This window comes from Clinocottus analis, unplaced genomic scaffold, assembly GCF_023055335.1.
Source record: "Clinocottus analis isolate CAN_PGR_092001 unplaced genomic scaffold, fCliAna1.0.p SCAF_21, whole genome shotgun sequence".
Classification (NCBI taxonomy): domain Eukaryota; kingdom Metazoa; phylum Chordata; class Actinopteri; order Perciformes; family Cottidae; genus Clinocottus; species Clinocottus analis.
In genome coordinates this window covers 1,205,458-1,222,957 of record NW_027175943.1, presented here as the reverse complement: position 1 = coordinate 1,222,957, position 17,500 = coordinate 1,205,458, and the positions used below count along the sequence as shown (strand labels likewise).

The following is a 17,500-nucleotide window of genomic DNA, read 5'->3' as shown; positions in this document are numbered from 1 at the left end:
GCTCAGCGACTCCACCCGCAGCTTTTTATTCATTATTGATAATTTATTTTTTTTACTAAGTTCTGGAAGAACCAGGCCCTCACAGCTCCGTCTTGTGCCCAGACAGAGGCACCCGAGGCTGGACGTCCTCGTCCGACGACGCCCCCCCTCCGGCGGCTCTCTCCACCGGCGCTTTGCTCTTCTTCTTCTTCTTGGCCTTCTTCTCGTTCTTCTTCTTCTTGGAGGTCTTCTCCCCCTCCGAGCCGCCTCCTCCTCCTCCCTCCGCCTTCTTCCCGCCCTTCTTCTTCTTCCTGTCCTCCGCCGCCGCCTGCTCGCCCTTCTTCTTCTTGTCCTCGGCGATGGCCGCCAGGTCGCCCTTCTTCTTCTGGGCCGGGGACCACTGCTCGTCCAGGCAGGCTGGGGACACAGCGGGGGAGGTGAGTGTGTGTGTGTGTGTGTGTGTGTGTGTGTGTGTGTGTGTGTGTGTGTGTGTGTGTGTGTGTGTGTGTGTGTGTGTGTGTGTGTGTGTGTGTGTGTGTGTGTGTGTGTGTGTGTGTGTGTGTTACCTTTGTCCTGTCCTTTCAGGACGTGCCGCTCACACAGGAAGGCGGTCAGGTCTTCCTCCTGACTTCCTTTGTACCAGTCCTCAATCACTTCCTCGTACTTCTCGATCATCACGTCGCACTGACACACAGATTCATATAAATATAAATATATATATATATATATACACACTTTGCCAGCATCACTCTGTATCTTCTCTGCAGGTTGAAGTGATGCACATTCACAGAATGACATGAAACCAGTTTGAATTATTTGAAATATAATCATCAATTTGTACTAATCTAAGAGCGGATCATGAACTATATAAACTATGAACTGTATATATATATATATATATATATATATATATATATATATATATATATATATATATATATATATATATTTATATATAAATATATATATATATAAATATATATATATATATATAAATATATATATATAAATATATATAAATATAATAATTAAAATATATATATAAATATTTATATATTTTTTTAATTTAAAAAAAGTTGTTTTAAATATAAAATTATATATATATATATACATATATATACATATATATACATATATACAGTGTGAGGAAGTGCAGCGTGAGGAAGTGCAGCGTGAGGAAGTGCAGCGTGAGGAAGTGCAGCGTGAGGAAGTGCAGCGTGAGGAAGTGCAGTGTGAGGAAGTGCAGTGTGAGGAAGTGCAGCATGAGGAAGTGCAGCATGAGGAAGTGCAGCATGAGGAAGTGCAGTGTGAGGAAGTGCAGCACCTGTTTCTTCAGGTCGGCCACCTCTGCAGACGTCTCGTTCCACAGCTCGAAGGGGATGTCCATCACCACGTTCACGCCTTTGTTCACCAGACCGTGCAGCGTGGAGAAGGTCTCTGACATGCCCTGAAACACAACGCTGTCACTCACCTGTACACACTGTTAACATGCTCTTATAACACACACACACACACACACACACACACACACACACACACCTTGGCAAAGCGGTTACTTCCACTTCTCTCTTTGTGCAGATTGTAGGTCAGCAGCCTCTGACACACGTTCTCTATCACCTCGATGAAGCGGAGGTCTCTGTGCAGAGAGAGAGCAGCTGTCACTCACAGGCTTCTATACAACCACAGGAGTCTGTTTAACCCCTTCAGCTTTAAATAAATATAACGAAGCGATGTCATAACTCACGACTTGACGTATTTGATGGGCGGCGCCCCCTTGCTGTCGATGAAGCCGTAGTTTCGGCCGATGACTTCTTTGGTTTTTCCCGTCTCATCGAACGCCGACTTCATCTCGATGCTGACGAACTTACAGACTGAAGAACGGAGACGCAGCGTTACTGACGAGCAGCTGGTCAAATACATCAAATACACACATTTAAAGCTGATACTCAGTGAATCACTGTCCAGATATCGCTATTATAGATTTATATTATATGTTATATTTTTGTGTTATATATATATATATATACACATTTTAAAATATGTCCATTTTGAGTTTAAAACGTTGACCACGGTTTCCTTCTTGGCCACAGTCTTTTAATTTATGAAATAAATATTTAAAAAAGTATTTCATTTAAAATATAAAAAAAATGTTTCAAACAAAACCTAAACTTGTATGTATTTATTTATTATTTTTCATTGTTAATTTATTTACTGCATATCGTGTTTATAAATATATATTTACTAAATTAATCACATAGAAATAAATAAAAAAACATTTTTATAAACATATTTAAATTAAAATAGAAGGAAGTAAACACATGGAGTCACTTGCATGTTTGCATGTAAGTATTGGTTATAGTGCAAAAAGTAAAGACATGTTTTTCTTTTTTAAAGATGATCAACACAATCTTGAACGTGCACTTGTGCTCACAACACGTATTGTGAGCTCCATTTACAACATCTGGTCTGCAGAAGAAGATATTTAGAGGATGCTGGTGACATAACGGGCCAGGCCGAATGTAAACAGGGATTATTGTGGGAGCAATAATAATGTTTTTTATGAATGTAATCCCGCAGACAGAGAAAATACAGTGAAATGTCAAATAATCCTCATTCTGGTCCACGGACCCTGGCGTGGTTACCTTCACATTTGTTGGGCAGATAGACCCAGTCATCGTCCCCTCCAGTCTTAGCTGCTCCGGCCGAGGATAATACGGAGAAAAGCGATAAATATGCAGCTAAAATCATATCGTTGGCTCTTTATTTACTCATTAAAATCGGTTTGCGAGTATAAAAAAGCGTGAAAAGGTCCGTTATCGCTCAGTTTCTACATCGCTTCCTGGTTCATCGCAGCTGCAGCAAAATGAAGAAGCGAGTACTTCCGCTTTGAGCTGAGGGCCAATCAGAACGCTCGAAGTGGCAGCAGCTGGACCAATCAAAGGGGGAGGAACGCAAGACAGGACAATAAAGGTAAGAGGCATCACTCTGCGCTTTTCTTTGGGGACAATAATTAAACTCATGTATTTTCACCTCTTATTATGGGCGTGAGTGAAGTAATGAAGTACTTTATACGTTACATGAGTATTTCCCTTTTTTCTTTTATTTTATACTCCTCTATTACATACAAACATTGTACTTTTTTTTACTACATCTCCAAGGTACATATTTATATATTGTAGTTTTTCCTTCCTTTTTCCTTCCAGGAGACCAGAAGGTGCCACGCTCTTTCCTCACGAGTAACTCCTCCTGTTTACAGACTATCTTTGGCCTCATTGTTCTGTAATGTTGTATTTCAGCCAGCAGAGGGAGCCACGCGCTAAGCTAAAGCACCGGAAGTTACTACTGGTTATGCAATATTGAACGTGTGTGTGTGTGTGTGTGTGTGTGTGTGTGTGTGCGTTCGTTTATCTAACGTTAAGGGGACATCGACATGAATACACACCAACACCCTGGGGACCAAAAACATCATGGGGACCAAAACCATGGTCCCCACGGTGTGAACTAGTCCAATGAATAGGAAATGACGTTTCAAGATGGCTGGTGAAGTTTTCTAAAAAGTCCCTTGGAGGCTGTTTTTTATGACTTTGTGTGTGCTCTATAGCAATCCCAGAGCCAGAACCTGGTACTGCAGTGTTTTCAAAGTCCCCAGCAATTCGTTTTTCTCACATTGTGTGTTTGCTCTATATCACTCCCGGAGGCCAAACCTGTCATTACAGTGTATGAACTAAGTCCCCACCAAGCACTGTTTTTTCAGTGTATGAACTTTTTATATGACTAAATGCCATTTTTGTCATTAGAATGTGTTTATTATCCTTTTATACCATTTTTGTTACCTGATTATTACAATTTGGGCCTCTTAGCTTATGAGAATTTTATAGAGTTCGCTTTTGTTTGCTTATTTGTTTAATTTTGTATGCTCATTACAGTTCTCTTTTCTTTGTGCTTTGAATTTTCCAGGCAGAGTTAGTGAGGTATTGGGTGGTGGGTTCACCCCCTAAAAGTTTACCATTTGTACATTTAGATAATTATAAATCTTGTGGTTATCTTAATTGAATAATTTTGTGATGTTTTTCAGTTGTGAAACACAGTGAACACACCACCAGTCAGCGCAGACTCGTTCAGTGAATTTACTGTAGAGAATAGTGTTGTGTCACTTGCAAACATACTGCACACAGAGAGGGGACTCTGTCATGGCAGGAGAGTGATTCTCATTCAGTTAACGAACTGCCGAAAGTAGCGCTCTGTGTCACTCACTTGCAAACCTATTGCACACAGAGAGAACTGTCGCTGAGGACGTGATTCACGTTCATGTATTGTGCTGAAAGTAGCACTGTGTCACTTGCGTACTGCAAACAGAGAGAACTGCCACTCAGTGCAGAGGACCTGATTAAAGTTCAGTTACCATAGCCTACTCCTAAAATTAGTGCTGTATCAACTTGCCAACATCCGTGTAGCATGTTCAGTGAATGTACTGCACACAGAGCTGAGGACTCCCATGCAGTCCATGTATACCACTCAAAGTAGCGCTGTGTCACCCACTGTGTACTATGGTCCGTGAACACCGTCCTTCAGTACGTGCAGTGAGCGTGTTAAAAGAGTGAATGTGAAGCTCAATCCGGGCTGAATCATGAACTGAATGACGGATCATTTGGCTGTTTACCAGTTCAGGGAGTTAGAGAACTATACATGATGCAGTCAGGGCTCCTGCTAAGCACTGAATGAGCCAGTGAAAGCATTTTTTGAATGTATCTTTTTATTGAACAGATTCTAGTGATTCAGTAAAATCAAAAGAACTGTTTTTCCCATCGCTAGTAAAGCGGTTCAGAAGAAAGTACTCAGTTGTGGCAGAAACATAACTTTAACCTGTTCAACTGTGTTAAAAGTAACCATATATGCAAGTAATCTCATGTACAAATGTAAGCTGTAAGGTGGCTATAGAGCTCTATAGAAAGAAAATGTTTTTTGATACTCAAAATGGCTGGCGACAAGTCCTGGGACACTGCAGTCTCTGCCTGCCTCTGGTCCACCTACACTAGCAGGAAAACAGTGTAAGAAGTGGTGACTTGATGTGAAAGACAGCTAATAGAGACTGGCTACAGCCATGTCTTCTCCCTTCCCAGCATTATTCAAGTGCTAACCCGCAAACTTTCCTGCTCTGAGGTCACTGCTCTACAGCCGTAAAGCAGAGCTTACTGTTGTGACTCTTAAAGAGTGTGCCTATTGACACTGAATAAGAGACTAATCAGGCTAGATAACCACTGGGTTACAGCACCAGCACAGCAGCCAGAGATCTCTGTAGTAGAAAACAGCTAGCTTTCTTCTATCTTTTTTAAATCAGTGCGTCATTGTCAATGTTAGCGGCCAACAGCCAGCAGCTAACAGCTAACATAAGCACTTTTCTGTTAACAAATTAAGCATCCTTAAACACTCAGAGAACGTAGGCCCCTCTGTCATGCTCACACAGTATTAACAAAACTAATTTAGCTGTCTCCAAACTCTTTCCACTGTCTTCCTGAGTTCTAAGCTTATCACTTGCTGTTGTTTCTAATTATCAGTGTTGAGGGAGACTGCAGTTGATTTGCAGATACATTTTTAATAATTATTTATTTCCACAGTACTATAAGGTTTGGGTTAGATTATGATTAGGTTATCAGCTGTTCTAGAACACCCCACTAGTGTTCTGCACAAATGCTACTGTATAGTGACCAAATGAGTGGATTTTTTCCTGTTTAATTTTAAAATGGGCTATCTTTATTCTCAGGAGCTGTAGCCTACCTTAGATGTGCATCACTGAAGCCATTTTGTGTGTTTTAGAGCAGAAATGCGGCAGCACGACAGAGACAAGATGTGAGGTTTTAAAATAAATTTGTGAAAACTTTTACTCTAAGCGTTTGGGTTAGATTATGAGTTGACAGTATATGAGCATATCTTCAAGTCAGTTAAAAGTCTTCATTCTGTATGATAAAAACCATAACTGATATTTTTTAGCTTTTGTAATTGGTAAGTCCTCCAAGCATATACCCTAGGTTCTCAGCACTATAGAGCGTATTCACGTGATGTCAGCATCTCAATCACGCCATCTTAGGGTCCACTTATTAAATGTCAGAAGACGTTGACCTAGCGTGTCCGCTGTTTGATTATGCAAGAGCCCTGCAACCTCATGTCCTTCTGCATTACCAAAGAAAGATTTCTCCAGGACGAGTGTCTGGATGACGCCGCTTCCAGCTCATTCAGGACCAGCAGTGACTGTTTGGCTGGCCGCGCTGAGCGCTGTTCACATGTCGCCAGTGTTTTATTTTAGCTTGAAATGAATCACAGAGTAAAGGCAGACATCGCCCCACAGAGTTGACATGTTCATGGCTTCCTCCAAAGTTTCCATCCACAGTTCCTTTTGCACAAGTGAAATACATTTATTTTCACTCGAAAGAGCAAAAGAAGATTATTGATGAGAGTGTGTCAATGGAAACGTGCCCACAACCCGATGTATCAACAGAAACACATGAGAACAGTCCTAACGCTCATACGCCGAGTGAAGCCGAAGTAGATGCATGAAAAGTTGAAGTAATAGCCTGTCTTGTTGAGCTGATAAACCCATATTCTGAATCATTAGTTCCACATCTAACAATAAGGCACAGTACCACAATTACAAGGCACACCATTTTGAACTGAAATTGTGTCTCTTTCAGGATATGATGGTCATTTCTTAAGAAGAGCGGCATAAAACACAGCAAAACAATGCCGTGCATGGACCCCAACATGGCCGTCAAAGCTTGTTGTGGTCACGTGGGTGAATACGCTCTATTGTCTGAGGGTGACTCATTTTGGTCACTATTACCACTAAAAACAAACAAACTAATAAACAAAAAGCTTCATTTTATATACTGGGCCTCTCTCAAAGTGCTCTCTGAAACTAGGCCTGGGCTGGCATGTGTCCATGAAATGGGAAAATTAATACTTTTAATTACAGGCTACTATTAATTTAGTCAATAACTTGAGGGTACTAGATATTTGATATTATTGAATATATCAAATATCTAGTACAGCCAAACTAGTAATTACACTGCATCTAGATTATTTATGTCAATAAAAAGCAAAGGTTTTGAAAGTACAGTATTTCCCTCTGAAATATAGTGGATTGTAAGTATAAAGTTGCATAAAATGGAAATACTAGTAGACTAAAAGTACTTCAAAATACTAAAGTAAAAGTACTTAGTTAGTGTCCACTACTAATATTGTGAAACTTTAGTTCAGGAGAGATAATTTAATGTTAACAATTTTCTATTTTGCAGTTTACTGTAGTGTTAAATGTGAAACATCAGTTATCTGCAACACTAGTCTGTAAAACTACACTGTGAGTCACAGTTGAGAAGTAGAGGAATACTGCGTGGTCCTCTGCCCACTCTTAATTAATGGCCCATCAGCTTCAAAGGGCGTGTCGGTCTGCACCTGCAGCCTGCAGCCTGCAGCAGAGCAATGCTGAGCAGAGCAATGCTCCTTTCTCCCCTCCCCCCTCCTCACCTCGCCCTCCCCCCTCGGCTGACGGCACATGGAACGTTTCAGAAGAAGAATCGCTCTGCTTCGGACTCATCACAATACTTGTCTAACTCGGCACCAGCTGCAGGTAAGATTTAAAGTTCTCTTCTCTTTGCTTTAATATGTCATGATTTTTAATCAATAGGTTATGATAAACACCGATATTACTCGTGAATGGAGTAGCATAAGCCAATTAGTGTTAGCTAACAGCTCTGCTAAGGCTAAGAAAGCTATGGTCAAATTGGAAAGATATTCGCAGATTCTTAAGTGAAACGTTGTTAAAACTCAAAACATGCATGTTTTTAACCGTAGTAAGATGGACAACGAGCTACAACCTAATTTTCAACAAAACAAGCCAGTGTGTACGTGCAGCTGTGAGAGCAGTGATATCACAAAAATATTAAATTACCTCACTATAATACAGTGTAGTGTCACCAAAATTACTACATTCTTAATTTTTCTTCAACAGATTACACTACAACACTTATTTGAGAAAATAAGGACTTTTCATAATTTCTGGGAATTTTCTTTATGAATATTAATCAATGGGACCACTCCACTTTATCTTACAAATGAGACAATTAAAAAGGAAGACATTTTTCATACTAAGAGTGTTGTAGTGTAATCTGTAGCAGACCAATGAAGTGTGTAGAGAGTTTGGTGACACTACACTGTATCATATTGAAGTTATTGATTAATATTCCTAATAAATAATTTCAGAAATTTAGAAAAATGCCTTTCTTCCAAACCAAGTGTTGTAGTGTCATCTGTAATCTGTCGGCTAATACAGTAATCTACAGGTGTTTTATCTGACTGTTCGTCTTGCCACTATTGAAAGCATATAGAGTAAATACTAAAAGATCACACAGGACAAATTATTCTTCAAAAGCCTTGTCCTGTGCGCAAGTGGTGACTTTGTGATGAAGTTTCTCCTTGCCTCACCTCCTTGTCTCACCTCCTTGCTTCCTCTCCTCTTTCACTCTTTCATCTAGATAGGAGCTGTGTACCACCCAAAGCAGCAGTTGCTCGGGTGTCAGCAGCTTAAGTTGGATTTGCCCTCAGAGGAGACTAACACTACTACCAATAACACCAACCAGCTGATAGACATGGACCTGCGCATTACCAAGAAGAACAGTGAGGTGAGATGGAGGCCTGTAAATATTCCAATACCTACAAGTCATATTTTAAACAGCAATTTAATAGTATTTAAATAGTAATATAACAAAAACACAAATGCTATGATCCAACAAATGTAAGCTAGTTTATTAAAAATATTTAGCAGAATGAACTCGTCACAAACTTTGCAACCTTAGTTAGCATACAACAATAAAATATAACAAGTAGCCTTTTTTATTTTTTATTCAAGGTTTAAAATAATTAATCTGAAGCTTTTTTGAATTGCTCCTATGATGTAGTAGTTCCCTATGTCCCTGCATCGCCACTGCAGCTTTTAATGGGAGCGGACCAGTCTTAGGCTGTTTAGGCTATTTACATCTCACGAAACTGCAATTTCTTTCACAGACAACTTCAGATGGCTATTCAAACGTACACTGATGGGTTTGTATACTTCAAGGAAGCATATATGTTTGTAAAAGTAGCAGTCACATGTGTCAGTCACATGGCTGACCGCTGTATTCAAAGTCATCTTCCATATCCTCAAAATCATCTAAATATTCAGCCATTATTGAGAAAATACTTATCAATATGCTACAAAAAACACTTTGTCCCATATTGTTTTGAGTTCATATTACTTGGTTGAATTAATTTACAGGAGCGCTTCAGACTAGCTGTAAATACACTGAGCGAGACTTGCACAAGACTTTGTGTGACTTTGTATTACAGCTACTTTTATAAACATATCTGCTTCCTTGATGTAGACAAACCCATCAGTGTAAGTTTTAATAGCCATCTGAAGTTGTCTGTGAAGAAATTGTGGTTTTGTGAGATGTAAATAGCCTATACAGCCTAAGATCGGTCCGCTCCCTTTAAAAGCTGCAGTGGTTTTCGTAAGATGTAAATAGCTTATTGATAGATTGATAGATCGTTTGGTAAAACATTTTGTCCTACCTGCAATCTCACAAATGCTCCAGAACGTTTTGTTTATTCCATCCACATTTTCATGTCTTAACCATTTTAATTTATCCTGCCATTCTGGTTTGAAACATTGTGTTTGGAAAGGCTGCTGTCCAATTTTCTGTTTATTAAGGAGCAGAAGAGCTTGACGCTTTTATGTGGCCTTACTGGCCTCAACTGCAATACTTATTTCACCATCGTTTGATTAAAAAAAAATTGGCCAAGGGATGTCGGCTTTAAATGCTGTCAGCCACAGCATGGGTCCGCAGGGCTGTGGCTGCAAAGTGCAACCTAAATTCAGGGGGAAAACCTAACTTTTGCAAAGTGTATATGTATACGTTAATATTTGTCACATACAGCTCACACAATATTAGGCTATTTAACATCGGCTACCATTAATTCATTGTTATTTATTTATTTGGCATATTTCCTGCTGAACATTTTGGCCATCGATATTGCCTGTCAATTACGCTTGATGGCCAAAACCTGGCATATTCTGGCTAACCTAAAGTCTGAGCACAAGATATTTTTCAGGCATACATGTATAATTATGTCAGGGCTGACTCGTATTTTGTATGTAACGACCTCATTTGCAGGGCCAGACCCACCCTGAAAAGTCAGAAGATCAGAAGGAGGGAGAGAAGACAGACGAGCCAATGGAGGTGAGTGCAGGGGATGTCGCACATAAAGAGAGATGCCACAGATGCAAGCAGGTACTCAAATAGGGGGAGACAGAAAGAGATAAAATGTATTTGGCGGTGAACATTAATCAGGGCTGTATACTTACTTTTTTTAGGTTGTACTGCTGGAGCTAGCAAGTTAAAAAAAATGTGGTAGCGCACCCGGGTAGACAAATAAACATATTTTATTGGTCAAATTTATTTGATATTAATCAGAAATTAAGTGACATATTGTCACATTGAGTGACAATTATATTGGTTCTTTAATGTTTAAACTTGAGAAATGAACAGTGTTGAAAAGAGCCAGCTAATTGAGAGGGAGAGATAGAGCATTTATTTGTGTTTGAAGTTCTACATTTTTTGGGTTGTCCTCGTGAGGAACTAAGTGGAGATTCATGAGGAAAAATATAATTGTTTTACTTTGACACAAGGCTTCAACATAAGAAATAGTAAAACAATGAAGATGGTTTCAATACTTTCATTACCCACTGTATATATTAGATTTTGTTGGTTGTTACACAGCCAGTTCTCCATTTATTACTTATTATAGTTTATTTTTCTTCATAACAGCAAAAGCTCCATTTTCATTAATAGTTGTTATCGTATTTATAAGCAGTAGATCTATCTTAACACAATGTAAAAATTGATTATTCTGTAATTGGAAATTGTATTTAAAAGTATGTTTTTTGGTAACTCTTTCAGGAAACGGTCCAGTACCCTTCAGACCCAGATGTTCCTCGACTCAAGAGAACTGAAACTGTTTTTGTAAGTTTGCAGACAAACCCGTGTGTATTTTGAAATCATTTGTAATGACAAAATTACGAACTATACTATTGTTGATGGGAAATATTTTTTTAAAACTTACTAATTGAGTCACATCTCACTTTTTCTTTGCTAGTTTACAAAGGAAATGCTTGGGATCTCTGCAAATACCTCAATGACAAGCAGTGAAATAAGTGAGGATGAGGATGTGCCCAGTTCTACACAAAAATCAGACGTATCAGAGGAGCAAAAGAGGGTCAAGACCTGTGAAGAAGACGAAACCCATCAAGAGGACCTGGACAGAGGAGGACCATGACTCTGATACCTCATCACAGCCAAGCAAAGGTATTTTACCAATAACCTGTTTCAGGGAGTTATTTTCTAGTCTCATACAGACATTGGCTGCGTTTCCCAGATGCGTTAAGAAGCTCTTAAGCGCTAAGACACCCCTATCTTAGCGCTCCTTCTTAGCTGAACCCTTCTTAAGAGCCTTCTTAAGTCCTTATGAATGATCGACTCAGGGAAACGCAGCCATTGTTGGTTTCAGGATGTCCACTATTCCTACAATTACTGGTATTTGGGGTGTGATGAAACTCTCCTCACACACAACTCAGAAAAGACAGTATGATATTTTCAACAAAACTTTGATGAAAATCTGACTGACGAAAATAGTTTTATTTTTAACTAATTTCCACAAACTGAACTAAAAGGTTTATCTCCAGTATGACTGCTCACTTGCGTTTTCAGTTTCCCTACAAGTCAAATGCAGTGGCGGCTGGTGACAAACTACTTAGGGGGGCACAATTTGGTGTGTGGTTCAAGGGGGTCTGTAACAAACAAACAGTTGCACCAGTCATACATACCTCAGCAAACAAATTTAAAAAATACAGAAAGGAAAACCAATGTAAAAGGAACACAACAAACTGTAAAGTTGACTAAACACAGGCCATTACTATTTGAAGATAGATATTGCCATCCTTTCCTTCTTGCCAGTAAACTTCTCAATCCATCAACATCGTATTTCTCCGAGCTTATCAATTCCTCTCATCAATGCCCAGGGATGTGATGTTGACGAAATGAAAAAGGTGGAACACAACTGCGGGGGCAGTGCAGCCTCCGGACTGTCTATAGCGTGCACACACACACGCAAATCTATAGTAATCACCCGCACCAACCTTTTATTTTATTGTACAGATGCACCAAGAAGGAAGAAGATGTGGAGCAAGGAAGAAGTCGAAGCTGTGGAACAGAAGCTGATGGACAGCATTCAGACTAGAAAGGTTCCTAGTAAAGCACAGTGTCTTGAATGTATCCATGCACTTCCAGAGGCACTTAAAGGTAGGACCTGGGATGCTGTGAAGTACGACGTGAAAAACCATATAGACACTTGGAAGCGGTGGTGTACAAGTTCATGTTAACTGCAAGACGTTCTCTTGTTTTGTGTTCGAAAGAGAGGCTGCTAATGTAGCTCTTGCAAAGTGACCACCGTGTGATCTGTTACAGCTGAACCTCACAGGTCAGCGTTTGAAGTTCCTCTAATAGCAGTGATCTGCTCAGAGTATTTAATTTATATGCAATGCAATCAATGCAATATTTTATTTAACAGTTAATTTGCACTTTATTTTATACATTTTATTTGATACATAACAGAGAATTTTTTGTAGTGTTACGCTTCTACCTTTTTAGAGATTAGCAAATGTTTAAAAAAATTTGTTTAACCCTCATACTGCTCATATTCTGAGTCATAAATAGTCTCTACATTAGTTTATAATGATTATTTCCTCATCAGTCAATATTTAAAAAGGGGTCTCTCTCTCTCTCTCTCTCTCTCTGTCTCTCTCACTGTCTGTCTGTCTGTCTGTCTCTCTCACTATCTGTCTGTCTGTCTCTCTCACTGTCTGTCTGTCTCTCTCTCTGCCTCTCTCACTGTCTGTCTGTCTGTCTTTCTGTCTGTCTCACTGTCTGTCTGTCTTTCTGTCTGTCTCACTGTCTGTCTCTCTCTCTGCCTCTCTCACTGTCTGTCTGTCTGTCTGTCTGTCTGTCTGTCTGTCTGTCTGTCTGTCTCTCTCACTGTCTGTCTGTCTGTCTTTCTGTCTGTCTGTCTTTCTGTCTGTCTCACTGTCTGTCTCACTGTCTGTCTCACTGTCTGTCTCTCTCACTGTCTGTCTGTCTGTCTCTCTCACTGTCTGTCTGTCTGTTTGTCTCTCTCACTGTCTGTCTGTCTCTCTGTCTGTCTGTCTCTCTCACTGACTGTCTGTTTGTCTGTCTCACTGTCTGTCTGTCTCTCTCACTGTCTGTCTGTCTGTCTGTCTCTCTCACTGTCTGTCTGTTTGTCTGTCTGTCTCTCTCACTGTCTGTCTGTCTGTTTGTCTCTCTCACTGTCTGTCTGTCTCTCTCACTGTCTGTCTGTCTCTCTCACTGTCTGTCTCTCTCACTGTCTGTCTGTCTGTCTGTCTGTCTGTCTGTTTGTCTGTCTGTCTGTCTCTCTCACTGTCTGTCTGTCTGTCTCTCTCACTGTCTGTCTGTCTCTCTCACTGTCTGTCTGTCTGTCTGTCTCTCTCACTGACTGTCTGTCTGTCTCTCTCACTGTCTGTCTCTCTCACTGTCTGTCTGTCTCTCTCTCTGTCTCTCTCACTTTCTGTCTGTCTGTCTGTCTCTCTCACTGTCTGTCTCTCTCACTGTCTGTCTGTCTGTCTCTCTCTCTGCCTCTCTCACTGTCTGTCTGTCTGTCTTTCTGTCTGTCTGTCTCACTGTCTGTCTCTCTCACTGTCTGTCTGTCTCTCTCACTGACTGTCTGTCTGTTTGTCTCTCTCACTGTCTGTCTGTCTGTCTGTCTGTCTGTCTGTCTGTCTCTCTCACTGTCTGTCTGTCTGTCTGTCTGTCTCTCTCACTGTCTGTCTGTCTCTCTCACTGACTGTCTGTCTGTTTGTCTCTCTCACTGTCTGTCTGTCTGTTTGTCTCTCTCACTGTCTGTCTGTCTCTATCACTGTCTGTCTGTCTCACTGTCTGTCTGTCTGTCTCACTGTCTCTCTCTCTCTCTCTCTCTCTCTCTCTCTCTCTCTCTCTCTCTCTCTCTCTCTCTCTCTATACATGTTAATGCACTGCTGCAGTTCTGTAAAGCAGCAGCAGCTCGTTATGTAATTACTGCTGTTAAAAATAAAATGTCTGACAGACTTTTCATTCGACATTTGTGTTGCTTGTTTGTATAACTCAGTCTATAACTCAAACTTTAATTGTGTGAACAGCTACTATTAGTAGCTACTACTGTTTTACAAAAAAACAAAGTACGCAAAGATTGTTTTTGTAACCTCATGTTCCTTTCCTCCAGTAAATAACAACTAGAAAATTCCAGTGAAATTTTGAGTGCGACATGGGGGCTGCTCCTGGGATGAGTACGTGATTTATTCCCAGTGTTCAACCGAGACAGTCGAACCGAACGGTTCGGACGGTTTTCATAAACCGTTCCATCGCTAGTCCCTATCGATTTTTCCCTGTCCATTGTGGGATGTGGAATAGGTCAAATAGTTTGGGAATCGTTGCCCTCTGCATCTGCTGCCAATTCCTGTCAACCCTGAGTGTCACTCACTCACTTACACTGGGCCCAGAACAACAGACCATTTGTCCCCCCCTATTGGCAACACCCGGTACCAACCCTCTTCTTAAGTCCCCATCGTGTTGGTAAATGTCCTATGCAATAAGTGAAAAATTTAAAATGACAAATCTTAACATTTCAAGTGACATTTGAAAATCTAAAATTAAAAAAAAATTTTGGGACTTGGAACCATGTCTGTATCTCATTTAGAAAGGGTGGTCCCCAGGAGACACCTTTATGACCACTGTCCTCGCCGATCAGGTTAAACGAGTATGTGTGTGTGTGTGTGTGTGTGTGTGTGTGTGTGTGTGTGTGTGTGTGTGTGTGTGTGTGTGTTTTGACTTGACAAGACCATCGGTTGCCAGTGGTGACGCGTGCTGGCATTTGATTGGTTTTGGGGTCACTGGACATGATTATTAAGCCGATAGCCTTCGACCAGCGTCACGCGACATGAAGATAGGTGTTAGCGAGGGAGTGTGTGAAAAAACAACTGAGAAAATATTACAAAATACAATCCAATACCAGAGTTATCATCAATCAATCAGAGTCCTCGTTGGAATCTGTTGTTGTGTGCTGCACAGCGTTGTACGATAGCTTTGCACTGCTAATATTTAATTATTAATCGCAATAACCTGCAGTCGTAGATTACCTTTCCCGCTAACTAGCACATTTGAATATATACAAAACATGAGGAAAAACGCAGTGTGAAGAAAATGTGCGACACATTTACCTGTAGAGGAGTAACACGTGTGCTGCGTGCACATGCACCCTTAATGTACTGCCATTGTGTGCGCTTGAATGCATTCCTTTGTGTGTGTGTGTGTGTGTGTGTGTGTGTGTGTGTGTGTGTGTGTGTGTGTGTGAGGGAATAAAGCGCCGTGTTCACAGTAAGATAAGAGCGTTTCTCAGTGGTTCAATAATAGTCCAGTTTTGCTGAAAGGTGCTTCAGTTTCCTGCCAAAAGGACAGCCAGCTTCTCATTCCGCACACACACACACACACACACACACACACACACGCACACACACACACACACCCACACAGAGATCGCTGTGTGTCTCATAGCAGAACTTGACACTGAGTTGGTGGAGGGGAGGTTGATGCAGAGAGAGAGAGAACGAGTGAGAGAAAGAGATGAAAGCTGGTTTTTATTCAGCGGTGCAGCCCACACAACGGGCGAGCGAGGGCTTTGTTAAAAAAGAAATAACTCATCTCTCTCTCTCTCTCTCTCTCTCTCTCTCTCTCTCTCTCTCTCTCTCTCTCCCTTGCTCTCCTTTTCAGCTGTTCCTTGAATAAAATAATAATACATTCAGATTATACAGCATGCTGTTAAAAAGCTCTCGACACACGGCATGAAAAGAGTTTACAGTTTGAAACAAGGGGCAAAACACACACACACACACACACACACACACACACACACACACACACACACACACACACACACACACACACACACACACACACAAAACGGTGACACCAGCCGGATCACTAAAAGCATCCCAGACAACAGAGAGAATAGAGCTTCTGTGATTAGAGGCTTTGTGTTCAAACACAAAACATATCAACATGTTTTCATGGAGTCTGAACGCTCCTCCTCTTCCTCTTCTTCTTCTTCTGGTTACAGGTTCCCGTGCTTTGTAAAATAAAGTTCTGCAACATCATTTACTCAACATGTTCTGACCTTTACATTGAAAGATTCAAAAGGAAGTGACCCCTCCTCCTCCTCCTCCTCCTCCTCTCAGCCACCTTTTGGTTACTGTCGCTGACGAGCTTTTCATCCTTTCATCTGTTTCTGTGAGTATTTACTGAAAATGTAAGCAGATTTCCACAATAAAAGGGGTGAAATAATGTCCACTGCTGTGCATTATGAGTCGGTGCATCAGGGTAAACGATGGCATCACTGCTGCGGTTTATACTGCGATGAGGAAGAGGAATTCAAAGATGCGACACAGTATTTTATCCGATGGAGACAAAGATTGTGAAGAAATATTTGAGGAAAATGTAGTTTCTTCACTTGAGGGGCGTAATCCTTGTTTTCCTCCACACGTCAGCTCTTCCTCCAGTTTCAAATATCTGTATTGATACTGTTAGCTTTAAAAACAAAAAAATACTATTAAAAAAAAAGAGTCACATTTTTGAATATCTCTCTTTAAGTCCCGCCCCCTTGCTGCTACGAGCTACGTCACCATGGAGCGCACTCTGCCGCTAGCTGCACCGCCCGAAGACCCAGAGAGAAAGACGATCAAATCTTTGCAAAAAGGTGATTTCAGAAAGAATCAAACCATGAAAGTGTAAAAACGAAGCGTCACATCGTCTGCATATCGAGGCAGAAGACGATGAAACGAAGGAACGCCGCTTCTCTGCGTTCACTGTTACCACGACGTCAAACAAGGTAAACGCAGCGTGTGTTCACAAGCAGAGCACCTCCAGCAGCTGGTGTAGCATAGAAATGCTATCGTGCTAACGTACGATGCTAACGTTAGCTCGTTAGCTCCAAATGTTTGTTTTTCTTTACGTAGAAACTTAACGTTTTATGAACATGAATCTTCTTCCGACCTCTCTGGGCATGAAGTAGCGCCGTTACGCAACGTTTAGCCGCGACAAGCTAACGCCTGATTGGCCGGTCCGCGTTGGAGGGGCGGGACTTAGCGAGGAGTCATTTGGTGAGAAGCACTGACCCCAGATATGGACGTCCAACTTAAGTTTTCCAATATAAAGTGACATTAATATGAAAAAGCATATGAATAAATGAAACTCAAGCTGCTTACATAAGAAACATCCGCTGCACTTGACCTGATTTACACGGATCCAGACTCGGGATCCTCTCAGTCTCACGGTGAGAAGGTTTTTATTTTTTATTCTTGCATCTCGCTGCTCCG

At 40.9% G+C, this 17,500-nt stretch overlaps 1 protein-coding gene across 1 annotated transcript in view; it reads right to left on the bottom strand.

Moving 5' to 3' along the window:
• Window positions 1-2,827, bottom strand: part of cnpy3 (canopy FGF signaling regulator 3) — a 3,986-nt gene extending 1,159 nt beyond the window's left edge. Inside the window, exons 1-6 of the mRNA XM_068587601.1 lie at window positions 2,622-2,827; window positions 1,724-1,850; window positions 1,519-1,615; window positions 1,304-1,426; window positions 546-663; window positions 1-396 (exon numbers count right to left, since the gene is read on the bottom strand). The exon at window positions 1-396 is cut by the window's left edge and continues 1,159 nt beyond it. Coding sequence (XP_068443702.1) covers window positions 80-396; window positions 546-663; window positions 1,304-1,426; window positions 1,519-1,615; window positions 1,724-1,850; window positions 2,622-2,727 — 888 coding nt within the window. The 5' untranslated portion in view covers window positions 2,728-2,827 and the 3' untranslated portion in view covers window positions 1-79. The remainder of the gene's footprint in view (window positions 397-545; window positions 664-1,303; window positions 1,427-1,518; window positions 1,616-1,723; window positions 1,851-2,621) is intronic.
• Between the last annotated feature and the right edge of the window lie 14,673 nt (window positions 2,828-17,500).